Source organism: Oncorhynchus mykiss, chromosome 17 (genome assembly GCF_013265735.2).
Source record: "Oncorhynchus mykiss isolate Arlee chromosome 17, USDA_OmykA_1.1, whole genome shotgun sequence".
Taxonomy (NCBI): Eukaryota; Metazoa; Chordata; class Actinopteri; order Salmoniformes; family Salmonidae; genus Oncorhynchus; species Oncorhynchus mykiss.
Genome location: NC_048581.1, coordinates 73366149 through 73384379, shown reverse-complemented (window position 1 = coordinate 73384379; position 18231 = coordinate 73366149). Strand labels below are relative to the sequence as shown.

Here is an 18231-nt window from a genome sequence, read left to right as displayed (position 1 = left end):
TTTCTGTTGATGAAGAATAAAACATGTTAAAGGGCTCTATTCAATCCGTATGGCGGAAATTCAGCGTTACAGCGTGATAAACATTTCAAATGGAATGTTCTGTGGAAGCAGAGACTGTATTCACGGTAAATGTATTAGGACAGCGACACAATTGTTGTTGTTTTGGCTCTTTATTCAAGCACTTTGGATTTGAAATGAGTAGAAGGTTAAAGTGCAGACTGTCAGCTTTAAATTGAGGGTCTTTTCATTCATATCTGGTGAACCATTAAGAAATTACAGTGCTTTTTGTACATAGTCCCCCATTTTAGGGGACCAAAATTATCGGTCAAATTCACTTATACAGTATGTGTATTAAAGTAGTAAAAAGTTAAGTATTTGGTCCCATATTCATAGAACACAATGACTACATCAAGCTTGTTACTCTGAAAATGTGTTTAATGCATTTCCTGTCTGTTTTGATTGTGTTTTAGATTAGTTTGTGACCAATAGAAATGAATGGTAAATAATGTATTGTGTCATTTTGGAGTAACTTTTATTGTAAATAAGAATATAGTATTTTCTAAACACTTCTAAATTCATGGGGATGCTACCATGATTACGGATAATCCTGAATGAATCAAGAATAATGATGAGTGAGAAAGTAACAGACGCACAAATATTATACCCCCCCCCCAAAAAAAATATCTGCCGTTATTGTAATTGTGAGAGGTTAGCATGTCTTGGGGGTATGACATTTCTAGCACGCAATCTGTAACGCTTCGGCAATACAGACTGAATAGAGTCCTAAAGTAGGCTACATTTACTATATTTTACCTCACCAGCTGATGTTTACAATATTTATATACATATGCTTATAGAGCCTATGATAGATTATACATAAACCATCAACGTCTTCAGTTACCATGTTTTGGTTGTCAGTGTGTGAGAGAAGGCTTTTCTGGCCAAGTGATATAAATGTATTACATCTGCTATGCCTATGAGAGTTTCTGTGCAATTTGCTGCTGTAATCTGACATTTAGTTTTTACAGAAAATATGGCCTCGATCGCCCACCTGCAGGTCTGGAAGGACATCAAAAGGAAGCTGGAACAGAATGATAGCTCAGAGTTCTCTTGTGGGCAAAACCAATGGCATCTCTGGGACCACATGCCTTTCTTGTGCTGTGCAGAGCTTGGTGATATATGTCTGTGCCTCCTCCTCCAGGAAACTCAACCCAAAAGGGCATACTCTATCAATCCCACACAGTCTCGTATTAACCGTCAGCTCTGCCATCTCTCACAGCAGCAGCCTCTGAATCTGCACACAGACAGCCAGATGTCTTACACCTGACCTCTGCTCCGCAAAATACATAATCACCTACATGCCGTTCAAAGGAAAAACAGACAGCCATTTTGTTCTCATCGAAATCAAAGTAAACCCAGCTGTTTGTGGAAAAAAATGAACTATGCTGTAAAGAAGAAACGTGTCAAAGTAAACCCATTTCAGAGACTGTCTAATGCAATCAGATGCAGCAGTTTTACCCAGCAATTGTTTTACACAGAGGCGCTGGGTGCACACAGCAGAACTGTCCAAACTGGATTTATCTTGTTCAAAGGCACATCTTAAAATGTCTACTCATGGATAAACAAGCAATTGCTAAATTCTTAATTCTGCTCCGTTTTGGAGCATCTTTAGAATTTCATTTGAGTCTCATGCCTCTATCCAGGGGGACATCTTTTTGTATTCATCAATACTTTCCTTTCTTTGTTCACTTAAGAAAAATGAGATTATAAATAAATGGATGACAGTTCAGTGTCTGTGATGTTTCATTCCTCCACGGTACTGACTGGGAATTCTATTGCGCTCTCTAGATGAGTAGCCTTGTCCCTATCTTTAATGCACCATGTAGTGGAGACAATCCAGATGCCAAAGATCTTCTTCGTAGTTGGGCTAGAGCAGTATGCCTCTACTGCTAGGGCAGTATTCCTCTACTGCTAGGGCAGTATGGCTCTACTGCTAGGGCAGTATGTCTCTACTGCTAAGGCAGTATTGATAGTACTTGTCAGTTTGCAGCCAATAATAAAGGCAGTTGGTCTTCCTGCCAGTCCTGAAGCAGCAGGTCCTTATAGATCCGGCAATAAATGAGTTTTGCTGCATAATCCCCATTTCCTCCCCTTCCTCCTCTTCCTCCACCAGCCCCAGTGTATCCTGAGAAAGGGAAGTCTAATGGTGGTCAGTGACAACCGCAGGCTCTGACCACCATGTTCCGGTACTTCTTCAGAATGACATTGGAGCTGTCGTCAAAGTAGAGGACAGAGATGCCGTGGAGCTGGGTGGGGGCACAGCAGGGTTTGGGCACTGTCTCTGGGTTTATGAAGTGGACCTGAGAGGGGGGAGGGGGGGGGGGGGTAGAATAGAGCACTGTTATTAGAAATATTTAAGTGTGGGGTAAAATGTGCATTGATACTTTTGCAGTTTTCTATACAGGGTGCAGGACATCAAAGAGTGCTTTGATAAAAAAATGATGATAATAATAATAATTTACAATTTAAAGTAAAGACTCTACAGTGAAACCCTGAGAAAATGCCATATTCAACCCCCTCAGTAATGTATATGATAATATGAAAGCTACAAATATTCTTACCAGAGTCTGCACAATGGCATGATTGGTGGCATTCATGTAGGAGTTCAGGGGAAAAGAGCATTCGCCCTGGCAGTAGTACGCTGCATAGCCCTCTGGTGCAATGATCCAGTCCTGAGGGGACAATTGAAAAAATTAATTTCTCATAACAACATCCAACAAATGGGAGATGGAGATAATGTCATATTGAATATATTCAAGTCATACTCCTATCTAAGTGGGTGAATAGAGAAAGAAGAGGGGGTGCTCAGATCATTACCGTACAGAACAGAGATATCAGGACCTGGTGTGATAGAAGGAGTCGTAGTACTGTACCTGCCATCCCAGATCTCTGAAGCTGACATACAGCTCATGCTTCTTACAGCCCTGTTTCGGGTCTGTGCTGAGGGTCTCTGAAGACAAAGGGAGAAATTAACAGCATACAGATTAATCAGCACAATCAACTGTGATCACTGTTACTTAAACACTATAATAGAGGTGTTCCTAGTAAAATATTATTCATAGCCTGAAAATGAAGTTTACAAGTCTATAAAATGTTGACTGACTCATTAACCTCCAAGTGGGTAATTTGTGTACCTGCTGCAGCCTCAGCAACCTTCAGTGCGTCCTGGGCATTCCTGGGGTTTTTAGAGCGGTTGGGGTTGCGCCCCTTGTGGCCGTGGGCAGAGCGGACGCTGCGGAGACGAACCTCAGTTCCCTTAAAGAAGGCCACCATAAAGGGCTGCTTGTCCTGTAGCCCACTGCCCCACACCAGCCCTACTAGCCTGGGGTTCACACTCTGGCCTGTAGAGGGAGACAGAAATATATTAACATGTCAGTCCAGATAACATGTTGATATTTTTAAATTCAATGTTATGTGGTTGGTGTACCAGCCCTAGAGATCTACCTCTGTTGGACCAGCGGCCATTCAGTACTCTTATAACTTGTGACAGTGACTCACCATCCATGCTCTCTAGAGCTAGCTGCAGGCCCAAGTTCTGGTCCAGGTTCACTACCCACTGGTTACTGGTGGCTGTGATGTCAAACACCAGCCAGCCTTCCTCTATAGCCCACACCACACGCGTGTCCAGCAGGAACAGGTCCTCCTCACTGAGGGGCACATTGACTACTAACATTAGATACACAGCACATAAAGTCTCAGTTAGATACACAACAAAGAGTTACAGACCTAGGAAGTGTGTTCTTCTAAATTCTAACATCAGTTGCCTCAAGTCTGGAAATACGTATATATAGTATATGCATTTCAAACCATTCTCCTCAGTGGCAGTTTGGGATGCTGCTATGTAGTGCAGTATGTACAATTAAAGTAGTTATATAAAAGTTGATCTAGATAGCTGATACATATTCCAATAAATAGCAGAGACAGAAGAGACTAGCCACCCGGAGAGAACCCAGGATACAGTAAATCCAAAACAAGAGACGACATGCAGTGTCGATCTAACCCCACCGATAGCCATTATTAAAAGAGGTATCTTTATCACAGATGAAAATTCCCAGACTGATTGAAGCAGATATCACAGCTCTGGGGCAGATCTCACAGACAATGGATTTGTTTACAGATTGAGTTTCAGGCCCCCAGGCCCACAACACAGACTGTTTCTTTTTCTTGCCGCCTTGTTGTCTGTATGGAAGGCATGTGTGTCTCTGAATGACAATGGTGTTGTTCTTAGCACCGACATAGCCTCACTGTCACCTCTGTGGGACAGGCCATGCCTACACATGACTGGGCTCTGATGTCACCTAGCAGGACAAGCTGTGTGTGTGTGTGTGTGTGTGTGTGTGTGTGTGTGTGTGTGTGTGTGTGTGTGTGTGTGTGTGTGTGTGTGTGTGTGTGTGTGTGTGTATGTGTGTGTGTTTTTTCTAGGTGGCCAAATCAAACTGTTGTTCACTACAATCTACTGCAAAGATAGCCTGCAGAGTTCTGTCCTACTATCCAGGTCTGTACCCAAACAATTTGAACTTCTACTTTTAAAAATCCACCTCTCTAAAAACAAGTCTCTCACCGTTGCCGCCTGCTATAGACCACCCTCTGCCCCCAGCTGTGCTCTGGACACCATTTGTGAACTGATTACCCCCCATCTATCTTCAGAGCTCGTGCTGCTAGGCGACCTAAACTGGAACATGCTTAACACCCCAGCCATCCTACAATCTAAACTTGATGCCCTCAATCTCACACAAATTATCAATGAACCTACCAGGTACCTCCCCAAAGCCTTAAACACGGGCACCCTCATAGATATCATCCTAACCAACTTCCCCTCTAAATACACCTCTGCTGTCTTCAACCAAGATCTCAGCGATCACTGCCTCATTGCCTGCATCCGTAATGGGTCAGCGGTCAAACGACCTCCTCTCATCACTGTAAAACGCTCCCTGAAACACTTCAGCGAGCAGGCCTTTCTAATCGACCTGGCCGGGGTATCCTGGAAGGATATTGACCTCATCCCGTCAGTAGAGGATGCCTGGATATTTTTTTTAAATGCCTTCCTAACCATCTTAAATAAACATGCCCCATTCAAGAAATTTAGAACCAGGAACAGATATAGCCCTTGGTTCTCCCCAGACCTGACTGCCCTTAACCAACACAAAAACATCCTATGGCGTTCTGCATTAGCATCGAACAGCCCCCGTGATATGCAGCTGTTCAGGGAAGCTAGAAACCATTACACACAGGCAGTTAGAAAAGCCAAGGCTATCTTTTTCAAGCAGAAATTTGCTTCTTGCAACACTAACTCAAAAAAGTTCTGGGACACTGTAAAGTCCATGGAGAATAAGAACACCTCCTCCCAGCTGCCCACTGCACTGAAGATAGGAAACACTGTTACCACTGATAAATCCACAATAATTGAAAATTTCAATAAGCATTTTTCTACTGCTGGCCATGCTTTCCACCTGGCTACTCCTACCCCTGTCAACAGCACTGCACCCCCAACAGCAACTCGCCCAAGCCTTCCCCATTTCTCCTTCTCCCAAATCCATTCAGCTGATGTTCTGAAAGAGCTGCAAAATCTGGACCCCTACAAATCAGCCGGGCTAGACAATCTGGACCCTTTCTTTCTAAAATGATCTGCCGAAATTGTTGCCACCCCTATTACTAGCCTGTTCAACCTCTCGTTCGTGTCGTCTGAGATTCCCAAAGATTGGAAAGCAGCTGCGGTCATCCCCCTCTTCAAAGGGGGGGACACTCTTGACCCAAACTGCTACAGACCTATATCTATCCTACCATGCCTTTCTAAGGTCTTCGAAAGCCAAGTCAACAAACAGATTACCGACCATTTCGAATCTCACCATACCTTCTCAGCTATGCAATCTGGTTTCAGAGCTGGTCATGGGTGCACCTCAGCCACGCTCAAGGTCCTAAACGATATCTTAACCGCCATCGATAAGAAACATTACTGTGCAGCCGTATTCATTGATCTGGCCAAGGCTTTCGACTCTGTCAATCACCACATCCTCATCGGCAGACTCAACAGCCTTGGTTTCTCAAATGATTGCCTCGCCTGGTTCACCAACTACTTCTCTGATAGAGTTCAGTGTGTCAAATCGGAGGGTCTGTTGTCCGGACCTCTGGCAGTCTCTATGGGGGTGCCACAGGGTTCAATTCTTGGACCGACTCTCTTCTCTGTATACATCAATGAGGTCGCTCTTGCTGCTGGTGAGTCTCTGATCCACCTCTACGCAGACGACACCATTCTGTATACTTCCGGCCCTTCTTTGGACACTGTGTTAACAACCCTCCAGGCAAGCTTAAATGCCATACAACTCTCCTTCCGTGGCCTCCAATTGCTCTTAAATACAAGTAAAACTAAATGCATGCTCTTCAACCGATCGCTACCTGCACCTACCCGCCTGTCCAACATCACTACTCTGGACGGCTCTGACTTAGAATACGTGGACAACTACAAATACTTAGGTGTCTGGTTAGACTGTAAACTCTCCTTCCAGACCCATATCAAACGTCTCCAATCCAAAGTTAAATCTAGAATTGGCTTCCTATTTCGCAACAAAGCATCCTTCACTCATGCTGCCAAACATACCCTTGTAAAACTGACCATCCTACCAATCCTCGACTTTGGCGATGTCATTTACAAAATAGCCTCCAATACCCTACTCAACAAATTGGATGCAGTCTATCACAGTGCAATCCGTTTTGTCACCAAAGCCCCATATACTACCCACCATTGCGACCTGTACGCTCTCGTTGGCTGGCCCTCGCTTCATACTCGTCGCCAAACCCACTGGCTCCATGTCATCTACAAGACCCTGCTAGGTAAAGTCCCCCCTTATCTCAGCTCGCTGGTCACCATAGCATCTCCCACCTGTAGCACACGCTCCAGCAGGTATATCTCTCTAGTCACCCCCAAAACCAATTCTTTCTTTGGCCGCCTCTCTTTCCAGTTCTCTGCTGCCAATGACTGGAACGAACTACAAAAATCTCTGAAACTGGAAACACTTATCTCCTTCACTAGCTTTAAGCACCAACTGTCAGAGCAGTTCACAGATTACTGCACCTGTACATAGCCCACCTACAATTTAGCCCAAACAACTACCTCTTTCCCAACTGTATTTAATTAATTTATTTATTTTGCTCCTTTGCACCCCATTATTTTTATTTCTACTTTGCACATTCTTCCATTGCAAAACTACCATTTCAGTGTTTTACTTGCTATATTGTATTTACCTTGCCACCATGGCCTTTTTTGCCTTTACCTCCCTTCTCACCTCATTTGCTCACATCGTATATAGACTTGTTTATACTGTATTATTGACTGTATGTTTGTTTTACTCCATGTGTAACTCTGTGTCGTTGTATCTGTCGAACTGCTTTGCTTTATCTTGGCCAGGTCGCAATTGTAAATGAGAACTTGTTCTCAACTTGCCTACCTGGTTAAATAAAGGTGAAAATAAAAATAAAAAAAAACAATCATGACGGATAGTGTGGCCAAAAAGAGAGGGGTTGGGTGTAGGGAGGGGAGGGGAGGGTTGCTAGGTATTAGAGAATGGGGATTAAGTGAATGATGGCGGAGTGGGGAGTGAGGGTGGTGTTTGAGGGGGTGTTCTATATGGTCAAGGTGGGTCTCTGCAGTTTTAGGGAGTAGCATACAGTTTTATAAGGCCACACACATAAAGATGAATGGAAGAGGTGTCACCTGTCAGGGGGCTCCTGTAGCACCTGGTACACGTTCACATGGAAGGTCTCATTCTCATAGTGTTCTCCGATATAGTCCTTGTAGATTCTGAACTCTGCAGCGGAGACAGCTTCTCCCTCTGGGATATGGGACAAGTCAAAGCGGAATTCCCTGTTGCGCCGAGAAGACAGGACGTTCTGATCCAGCTCAACTGTTGAGAGGGGATAGTGGGAGAAAAGAGGTTACTCACTACCCATACCAACTGATCCCGGATCCGCTTTTTCCAACAGCTAACCTCATCCTTTAAAAGCTGCACAACTAACACAACGAACACTGACCCTGGAGGGTTAAAGGCACATCCCTTTTCTCCCCATATTCCCTGGTCTGTTGAAACAGTGGGGGGTGCATGTGTACCAACACACTCAGTGCTGTGAATACACTCAGATCAGCAGCCAGGTGGTGGTTTAATTCTGCCAAAAAATGTTGCTGAATCAAAGTCTTCTGATCCACATTGCTCCGCCCACATCTCAGAAGCAGTGTGTATAAAATAGGAAACTCCTGCTTCCATGAGGGAGCTGATTGATCTTAACATCAGTCTGCATAAAGCGCCAATTGGGGGGGGGGGGGGGGCTCCATGTTTAAATTACACACGTGCTGACCACAAGAAAAGCTTAAAGCGATGCCAGAAAAACCACAGCAGCCAATCCAATGCCCATACATACACCCTGCAGAAACTCTATGATTCTAATGTCATAATCCTCAAAATGTTATCCATAATCCACCATAGGAGAATACATTTAACCACTATACATGATACATGAAGTACTATATTCTAGAGGGGAATGATAAGAGTATTTATGTGAATGGTCTTTCTGAGACTAGGCTAGGCCTGATATCAGTCCCCCAACTGAGATCCACGGTGTCCCACCCTGCCCTGAAACAGCTGAGCCACTCTCAGAGTTTCCACAATAATGGTGGTGGGGCAGAGCCAAAGATTTCCTGAAGGTTTCCAGCGCTGTGTTTTTACAGCGTTACCCAATGTGTTTGTCCTTGGAAAGCTTAGTGGAGGTCTCTTGAGCAACGGGGGACTTCCCACACTGGAGGTGTGCAGAGTGGAGCGATGATTACCCATCTTAAACACATCCTGCCCACTAGCAGCCCCCATGACATCATATGTCTGTCTCACTGGTGCCTTGGTATTGTTTCAGTACCGAACACACACACACACACACACACACACACACACACACACACACACAACTTAATGCAGCACACATGCACCCAACGCCTTAAAGCCCAGAAAACAACTTTTAACCACACACACACACCGTAAAGAGCATTCTGAACCATGCAAGTCATTTGTTAAACGATGGAAAGAAACCAGGGCGTTTTTATGAAGGCAATAATTGCTCGTAAGGTCTTGGTGTGTTTACGTTAGGGACCATTAGCTCCAGAGATCAGCCCTCAGATATGCAAACTTCTCTCTGTGAGGCATTTCAACACTTTTCTTAGCTCATGACACAGGGTTCAACGTGCGGCGCTGGCGTGGCACAATCGATAGATAGCCTGTTTGTTTATAATGAATCATTTTCAGCTGCCAATCAAAATGTATGGGTGAAGTTAATGAATATCCTACATCAGAGGCAAAACTAAAACCTAGAAAATCTACTTGGTATAAAATAAAGTAAGCTGGAATACAATGAAAATGCCTAATGAAAAAACACTTTCTTAATCAGATGTCTAAAATAACCCATTTCACAGCACCTATCCGGTGGTGTATGTGACAATAAAACATGTTATTGTAACCGCGTCTTTAAAAAAATGGAAACCATATTTAAAGAAGGGATTCAAAAATGATTAGAGGAATTATACAACTTTGAGTATCGAGAACAAATACCCTGCATGAGTCGCTTATTTCCTCCCCAAATCAGATTACTATGACAGTCAGGTTTCAATTTAGCCTGTTGGGTTCACAAACCTGTTACAAGTCAAACTTTGACCATACAGCACCATCTTCTTAATTTCATTTCACATGGAGCAATGTGAAAGATAACTGATAAGCCTGTCTCTTATTCCCATATGCGGCAGGTGTGTTCTCATGGAAGCAAGAACATCCCAAAGACATCTGTGTCTGCCTATGGCAGAGTCCCAACAAGAGGAACTAGCAGTACAGGAATGCAGGTCAACTAAGTCCAACCAGGAACCATGCAGTCAGGTTATAGTCATATTGGTTCAGCAGTGTAAAGTCAGACTTGAGCTCTCCACTCAACAGTATGGCTATAGCTCCATTATAACGACACAGATGTGCAGACAAGCTACAGATGTGTGCGGTCAAACTGCAGCTGAATAGTCAGATGTGTTGCATAGTCATGGAAATTAATACATATTGATAGTGGGCAGACTGGATGGTGGTTGGGGATTCTAACAGTCCTGACTCTATGTGGGGAAATGGTATACAGTGGGGCAAAAAAGTATTTAGTCAGCCACCAATTGTGCAAGTTCTCCCACTTAAAAAGATGAGAGAGGCCTGTAATTTTCATCATAGGTACACTTCAAGTATGACAGACTAAATTAGAAAACAAATCCAGAAAATCACATTGTAGGATTTGTAATGAATTTATTTGCAAATTATGGTGGAAAATAAGTATTTGGTCAATATCAAAAGTCTATCTCAATACTTTGTTATATACCCTTTGTTGGCAATGACAGAGGTCAAACGTTTTCTGTAAGTCTTCACAAGGTTTTCAAACACTGTTGCTGGTATTCTGGCCCATTCCTCCATGCAGATCTCCTCTAGAGCAGTGATGTTTTGGGTCTGTTGCTGGGCAGCACGGACTTTCAACTCCCTCCAAAGATTTTCTACCTATGATGAAAATTACAGGCCTCTCTCATCTTTTTAAGTGGGAGAACTTGCAATTGGTGGCTGACTAAATACTTTTTTGCCCCACTGTATGTACACACAAAACAAATGAGTAAAAAAGGATACCCTACAGCAGTTTCATTTCAATATATTAAATTCACTTAGGGGAAAGAAGAAAAAATATGTCCACCATTCCACAAGAACAGGGCATGAGAAGCCAAAGCTTTTTCCACTCTTAATTAGTTTAGGAAATGAAGGAAGCAAGACTAATAAAACTGAACTGATTCCATCATTTCCGGGATGCGTCAACATTGGCCACCTAAATACCTGCACATTGAGAGAGGGGGTAGAAAAGTTATCTTTCCCTCACTGGAAGCTGCGGTCTATCGAGGGCAAATGCCTTAATCCAGTTTGGCTTTAAGCTATCACTCCAGGGACTAGAGGTCGGCCGATTATGATTTTTCAACGCCGACACCGATTTAATCAGACGTTTTTTTTTACATGTATTTATTTATTTGTAATAATAACAACTACAACAATACTGATTGAACACTTTTAGTTTAACTTAATATAATACATCAATAAAATCCATTTAGCATCATTGCCCATCGCTCCACAAAATAAATAATCAAACATGTTCAATTTGGTTTAAATAATGCAAAAACAAAGTGTTGGAAAAGAAAGTAAAAATGCAATATGAGCCATATAAGAAAGCTAACGTTTCAGTTCCTTGCTCAAAACATGAGAACATATGAAAGCTGGTGGTTCCTTTTAACATGAGTCTTCAATATTCCCAGGTAAGAAGTTTTAGGTTGTAGTTATTATAGGACTGGGAAGCGCACTGGAGGCCTGGTGCATGGAGCCGGCACAGGTGGCACCGGACTGTTGACACGCACTTCAGGGAGGGTGCGGGGAGCTGGCACAGGACGTACCGGACTAGGAAGGCGCACTGAAGGCCAGATGCGTGAAGCCGGCACAGACTTCACCAGACTGCTGACAGGCTCTTCAGGTCGAATGTTGAGCAGAACACACTTGACCAACATCTCTCTCTCCCCCAACTTCTCCATCACCTCCCTGACGGTCTCTGGCTCTTTCCTCTGCTCAGCCGCCAGCTCCATGTTCCCCCCCCCCCCCCCCCCCCCCCCTGGTGCGTGGAGCCGGCACAGATGGCACCGGACTGATGACACACTCTTCAGCACGCCTGCGCTGTAGCCTACTCCTCGCCTCCACCTCTCTCCGGTATCCCTCATTGAATTCCTCCACCGTCTGCTATTCGGGCTCTGGCACTCCCCGCTGCTCAGTCGACCACCCCATGTGCCTCCCCCCCCAAAAACATCTTGGGGATTCTGTGGCCGCAGCCCCCGGCGTCGTCACTGTCCTTCTTGATCTTTATGCGATTCCCGCAAGGAAGGGTCTCGCATCCACTCCTGATCTCCTCCCAGGTCCAACTCACCTTCTCCTCCTTGGCACGCTGCTTGGTCCTTGCTTGGTGGGATATTCTGTCACGATCGTGATGAAAGACGGACCAAGGCACAGCGTGATTATAGTTCCACATCTTTATTTAAGTGAAACTTTTACAAAACAATAAACCAACAACGAAACGTGAAAGTAGTGGTGCTACATGCACATACACAAAACAATATCCCACAAAGCAGGTGGGAGAAAGGGCTTCCTAAATATGATCCCCAATTAGAGGCAACAATTACCAGCTGCCTCTAATTGGGAACCCTACAAATCACAAAGATAGAAAATAAATGACTAGAACACCCCCCTAGTCACGCTCTGACGTAAACACCTGACCTAAAGAACTGAGGGCTCTCTATGGTCAGGGCGTGACATCTATACCATTTGTATTTCATATGCCTTTGACTATTGGATGTTCTTATAGGCACTTTAGTATTGCCAGTGTAACCGTATAGCTTCCATCCCTCTCCTCGCCCCTACCTGGGCTTGAACCAGGAACACATTGACAACAGCTACCCTTGAAGCATCGTTGCCCATCGCTCCACAAAAGCTGCGGTCCTTGCAGAGCAAGGGGAACAACTACTTCAAGGTCTCAGAGCGAGTGACGTCACCGATTGAAACGCTATTAGCGGGCGCACCCCGCTAACTAGCTCCGGAGTTGATAGGCTTGAAGTCATTAACAGCTCAATGTTTGAAGCACAGCGAAGAGCTGCTGGCAAATGCAGGAAAGTGCTTATTTAAATGAATGCTTACGAGCCTGCTGCTGCCTACCACCGCTCAGTCAGACTGCTCTATCAAATATCAAATCATAGACTTAATTATAACATAATAACACACGGAAATACAAGCCTTAGGTCATTAATATGGTCAAATCCAGAAACGATCATTTCGAAAACAAAACGTTTTTTCTTTCAGTGAAATACGGAACCGTTCCGTATTTTATCTAACGGGTGGCATCCATAAGTCTAAATATTCCTGTTACATTGCACAAACTTCAATGTTATGTGATAATTACTTAAAATTCTGGCAAATTAGTTCGCAACGAGCCAGGCGGCCCAAACTGTTGCATATACCCTGACTCTGCGTGCAATGAACACAAGAGAAGTGACACAATTTCCCTAATTTAATATTGCCTGCTAACCTGGATTTCTTTTAAATAAATATGAAGGTTTAAAAAAATATACTTCTGTGTATGGATTTTAAGAAAGGCATTGATGTTAATGGTTAGGTACAGTCGTGCAACGATTGTGCTTTTTTTTTTTGCAAATGCACTTTTGTTAAATCATCCCCCATTTGGCTAAGTTGGCTCTCTTTGTTAGGAATAAATAGTCTTTGCACATTTCAAAACGAGCCAGGCGGCCCAAACTGCTGCAAATACCCTGACTCTGTTGCACAGAACGCAAGAGAAGTGACATAGTTTCCCTAGTTAAAAGAAATTCATGTTAGCAGGCAATATTAACTAAATATGCAGGTTTAAAATATATATACTTGTATAATGATTTTAAGAAAGGCGTTGATGTTTATGGTTAGGTACACATTGGTGCAAAGACAGTGCTTTTTTCGCGAATGCGCTTGTTAAATCACCCATTTGGCGAAGTAGGCTATGATTCAATGATAAATTTACAGGCACCGTATCGATTATATGCAACGCAGGACACGCTAGTTAAACTAGTAATATCATCAACCATGTGTATTTAACTGGTGATTATGTGAAGATTGATTGTTTTTTATAAGATACGTTTAATGGTAGCTAGCACCTTGGCTCCTTGCTGCACTCGCATAACAGGTAGTAAGCCTGCCACGCAGTCTCCTCGTGGAGTGCAATGTAATCGGCCACGATCGGTGTCCAAAAATGCCCATCACTGACTGTTATGAAAACTTGAAATCGGCCCTAATTCATCGGCAATTCCGATTAATCGGTCGACCTCTACCAGGGACCACCAGGACTGGCTCTTTACAAAATGGTGGAACCCACATCTGGAAACAGACTGCCAATCAAATGGAGAGAGGGGCCATGGGTTCATGAGAGGAACGGGGACCCTGCATCCTTCTCATTCTTTCTCTTTTCTCTGCACTTTATATGCACTTACTTCTTCCCTTTTCCTCTATCCCGGTCACTCCACCCTGCCTCACATACATGCTCGCATAGACACATGAATGGGAATAGAAGGTTAAAAGTGCCAAATCTATTCCTGATGATAAATTGAGAACCTTACACACGCACAATAGGCCATGAAGCCCAACCTGTATCCCTCCTGTAAGCCTTGAGGCAGGACAACGAAGGGGAAAGGGTTGACTTTGGATGAAAAGCCCCAGCCGGATGGGAGCCACAGGCACCACACTGTCTGCTGTTTCACCATAGTGATATTAGACCCGCGGTGAGATCTCCAAAGGAAACAAAAGCAGGATTTGGGTTTTATAAACGCAATAATGTCCAAGGAAGCCCCCCCTACTCCTCCCACCCTACCCCCTTGATTTACGCCCACACACACACACACACACACACACACACACACACACACACACACACACACACACACACACACACACACACACACACACACACACACACACACACACACACACACACACACACACACACAGCCAGCCACCTTAGATGCAGTACCTGTGACCAAAAACACTAAGGTAACCTGCCTAAATGACTACCAACCCGTAGCACTCACGTCTGCAGCCATGAAGTGCTTTGAAAGGCTGGTCATGGCTCACATCACGACTCCAACACCATCAAGTTTGCCGATGACACAACAGTGGTAGGCCTGATCGCAGAAAACGATGAGACAGTCTATAGGGAGGAGGTCAGAGACCTGGCCGTGTGGTGCCAGGACAACAACGTCTCCCTCAACGTGATAACGACAAAGGGGATGATTGTGGACTACAGGAAAAGGAGGTACGAGCACACCCCAATTCTCATCGATGGAGATGTAGTGGAGCAGGTTGAGAGCTTCAAGTTCCCTGGTGTCCACATCACCAACAAACTATCATGGTCCAAACACACCAAGACGTCCAAGTCGTGAAGAGGGCATGACAAAGCCTATTCCTCCTCAGGAGACTGAAAATATTTGGTATCCTCAAAAGGTTCTACAGCTACACCATCGAGAGCATACTGACTGGTTGCATCACTGCCTGGAATGGCAACTGCTCAGCCTCCGACCGCAAGGCACTACGGAGGGTAGTGCGTACGGCTCAGTACATCACTGGGGCCAAGCTTCCTGCAATTAAGGACCTCTATACCAGGCGGTTTCAGAGGAAGGCCCTAAAAATTGTCACTGGCTTCAGCCACTCTTGTCATAGACTGTTATCTCTGCTACCGCACGGCAAGCGGTACCGGAGCGCCAAGTCTAGGTCCAAAAGGCTTCTTAACAGCTTCTACACCCAAGCCATAAGACTCCAGAACAGCTAATCAAAGGGTTACCCAGACCCGTCTTTTACGCTGCTGCTACTCTGTTTATTATCTATGCATAGTCACTTTAACTCTACCTACATGTACATATTACCTCAATTACCTCAACTAACCGGTGCCCCCACACATTGCCTCTGTACCGGTACCCCCTGTATGTAGCCTCGCTATTGTTAATATACTGCTGCTGTTTAATTATTTGTTTATTTTATTTTCTATTTTTTACTTTACACTTATTTTTCTTAATACTTCTAAAAGCATTGTTGGTTAAGGGCTTGTAAATAATCATTTCACTGTAAGGTCTATTCGGCGCATGAGACAAATAAAATGTGATTTTAGTCTTTATCTCCCTGTTGATTTGTCCTGCCCTCCCCAGGGTACTGAAATGCCTGTCCAAATCATGCTAAACAAAGCCTTGCTAAAGCCGGTATCCCAGAGCACTGAAGGGATTCAGGGGAAATCAGATACAGCCATGTTGTCATAACATTTACAACTCAGAATGCAGAAGAATCTTATCTAAAGAGAACGTTACCATAAGCCTCCACGTTTAGAAGCTGCACACAAATGGAACGTCACTCACACACAAACACTTAGCTCATGCACTCGGTTCAACAGTAGAGTTATGTCTGCAAAGTGCTCACAAACAACAAAACGGCAGTGAAGAAAGCTTTCACCCTTTAATACTTATGCCAACAGGTAAACTGTGAATAAGCCTGCTTTCTACAGTCAACTCCTGTGATTTAAGGCAAGGTTAAGCCAAAGAGACTGACTCCTAACTGGAGCATCTACTGGGTCCTCAGCAGTGCTCTGTCTGACCAGCACAACACAACCACCCTTCACCTTGCCTGACCTCTGCTCTCCTGGTCAGTATTCCTACAGACCAGAAAGGTCCAAAGAGAAACCATGGTAGAAAGTTTTGTTTAAAAAAAAATAGAAAATTGTGTTATTTACTGAGTAGAAGGCTACCTACCCTACACTCAAAAACAAAAAGAAAGGAGTACCACCTAGAACCTAAACAGTTATTTGGCTGTCCCATAATAGTTTGGTTACAGGTAGAACCTTTTGGGTTCCATGTAAAACCCTTTCACCGAGAGTTCTATGTGGAACCCAAAAGGGTTCTCCTATGGGGATGGCCAGAAAACCATTTTTTTCTACAAGTGTATGAGCAATTGAGACACTGAATGAGTCAAAGTCAGCATAATGAGTGTATTAGCATTACAGTGCAGTGTCAGATAAATCAGAGTAAACCTAAACAAGTAGCTGTTTAATTATTGTGTTTAGGTCATGTTCATGTGAGATGTGTTGAGTAAAAAACTATTTAGAAGGTATTGTAAGATAAGAGCTTCTGTGTCAAGACTGGGTCATCGATTGTGCAAAGGTGAAATAAACGTTTTTTTTTGCTTTTAAAAATAAAGTGAGCAAATCGCGAAATATATGTTTTATATCATGTAGGCTAAACGATAACATATCAATTAATATCCATCGAAATGAATGGATACGTCTCTGGATATGGTGATAAGGAGGACATACCAAGATTGACAAAGCTCATCACCATATCCGCATCATTGAGGAAAATACTGTTTTGCTGGGTCACCATCTGGGGCCCCTGGGTCGTTAAAACGGGCTTATAATATGAAACGCCTGCTGGCTGTTGTCCGTCCGTGGAAATAGCGTTGTACAAATCCAGCATGAACATCGGGGCAGCGTTTTGTTTGGTGTAGATATGCGGCCGGGGCCGGTGGGGCAGCCCCAGGATGGAGAGGATTTCCCGCTGCATCTCCCGGCGCTCCTGGCTCCTCAGACGGCGCTGGATGAAGCTGGAGTGAACCTCGTTATCAAGAGTGATGTTAGACAAAGTTGTCTCAGCCAAAATACAATAACCCCACGCAAGAAGCAGCGCCGAAGCTCGTCGACGCAATAAAGTCACCATTTTCAAATGAATGCGTGTAATTAATTGATTGATTCAAAGATAGAGATATGCTATCTAAAATTACTGTCCCAAGTCCTCATGCATTGGAGAGCGAGCTTCGACCCTGATAGCCTACTTTAGAAGCTGAATCAAACATCAGCCAATCATCATCAGCTTTGGTGCGCACTGCAATGTCAGGCAAGGCTCCCCTCCTGCCACCGGACTTTACTGAGTTGCAGTATCTGAGGGGAGGGGTCGGTGGGCTTTGACATGGGATTTCCCTATGGTGGCGGTGGGGGGGTCGACGACATTTGAGGACATTTTTGCACCTCTATCTTGATAATAGAATAATGGTTGGGGACAAATTTACCCGCGATAACCGTTTAAAACCTTTATTGTCCTATCAAACCTTTGTTTGGACATGATTACAACACCTGCAACAGTTGATAAACTTTTGGAATTATGACTTAACTAAAACAAGAAGTCAGTCGTTTAAAGTACTGAAGTAAAAATACTTTAAAGTACTACTTAATTCGTTTTTTGGGGTATCTGTACTTTACTATTTATTTTTTGGCAACTTTTACTTCAGTACATTCCTAAAGAAAATAATGTACTTTTTACTCCATACATTTTCCCTAACACCCAAAAGTAGTCCTTAAATTTTGACAGGAAAATTACTCTAGTAGTATTTTACTGGTGTCACGATCGTCGTATAGAGTAACCCAAAGCGCAGCGTGGTGTGAATGCATACTTTAATGATTGACGAAAAACATGAAGTACACTAAACAAACAAAACAAACTAACAAGACGAACGTGACCGCTATCGAAACTCT

At 43.8% G+C, this 18231-nt stretch overlaps 1 protein-coding gene across 1 annotated transcript; it reads right to left on the bottom strand.

Moving 5' to 3' along the window:
- Positions 1 to 17578, bottom strand: LOC110494536 (bone morphogenetic protein 7). The gene is made up of 7 exons (XM_021569672.2): positions 17020 to 17578; positions 7769 to 7958; positions 3559 to 3707; positions 3195 to 3401; positions 2934 to 3010; positions 2622 to 2732; positions 1 to 2360 (listed from the first exon to the last, which is right to left on the bottom strand). The coding sequence occupies exons 1-7, from the start codon at positions 17417 to 17419 to the stop codon at positions 2211 to 2213; spliced, it is 1284 nt and encodes a 427-aa protein (XP_021425347.1). The 5' UTR covers positions 17420 to 17578; the 3' UTR covers positions 1 to 2210.
- Positions 17579 to 18231: the final 653 nt, after the last annotated feature.

What these genes read in the sequence shown, in the direction of transcription:
- LOC110494536 (XM_021569672.2), bottom strand. Translation starts at nt 17,419, where the DNA reads ATGGTGACTTTATTGCGTCGACGAGCTTCGGCGCTGCTTCTTGCGTGG. An exon ending in GGTTGCTGAGGCTGCAGCAG is followed by an intron (nt 3,011 to 3,194) that starts GTACACAAATTA and finishes CTTTGTCTTCAG; the next exon opens with AGACCCTCAGCACAGACCCG. An exon ending in TCAGAGATCTGGGATGGCAG is followed by an intron (nt 2,733 to 2,933) that starts GTACAGTACTAC and finishes TTGTCCCCTCAG; the next exon opens with GACTGGATCATTGCACCAGA.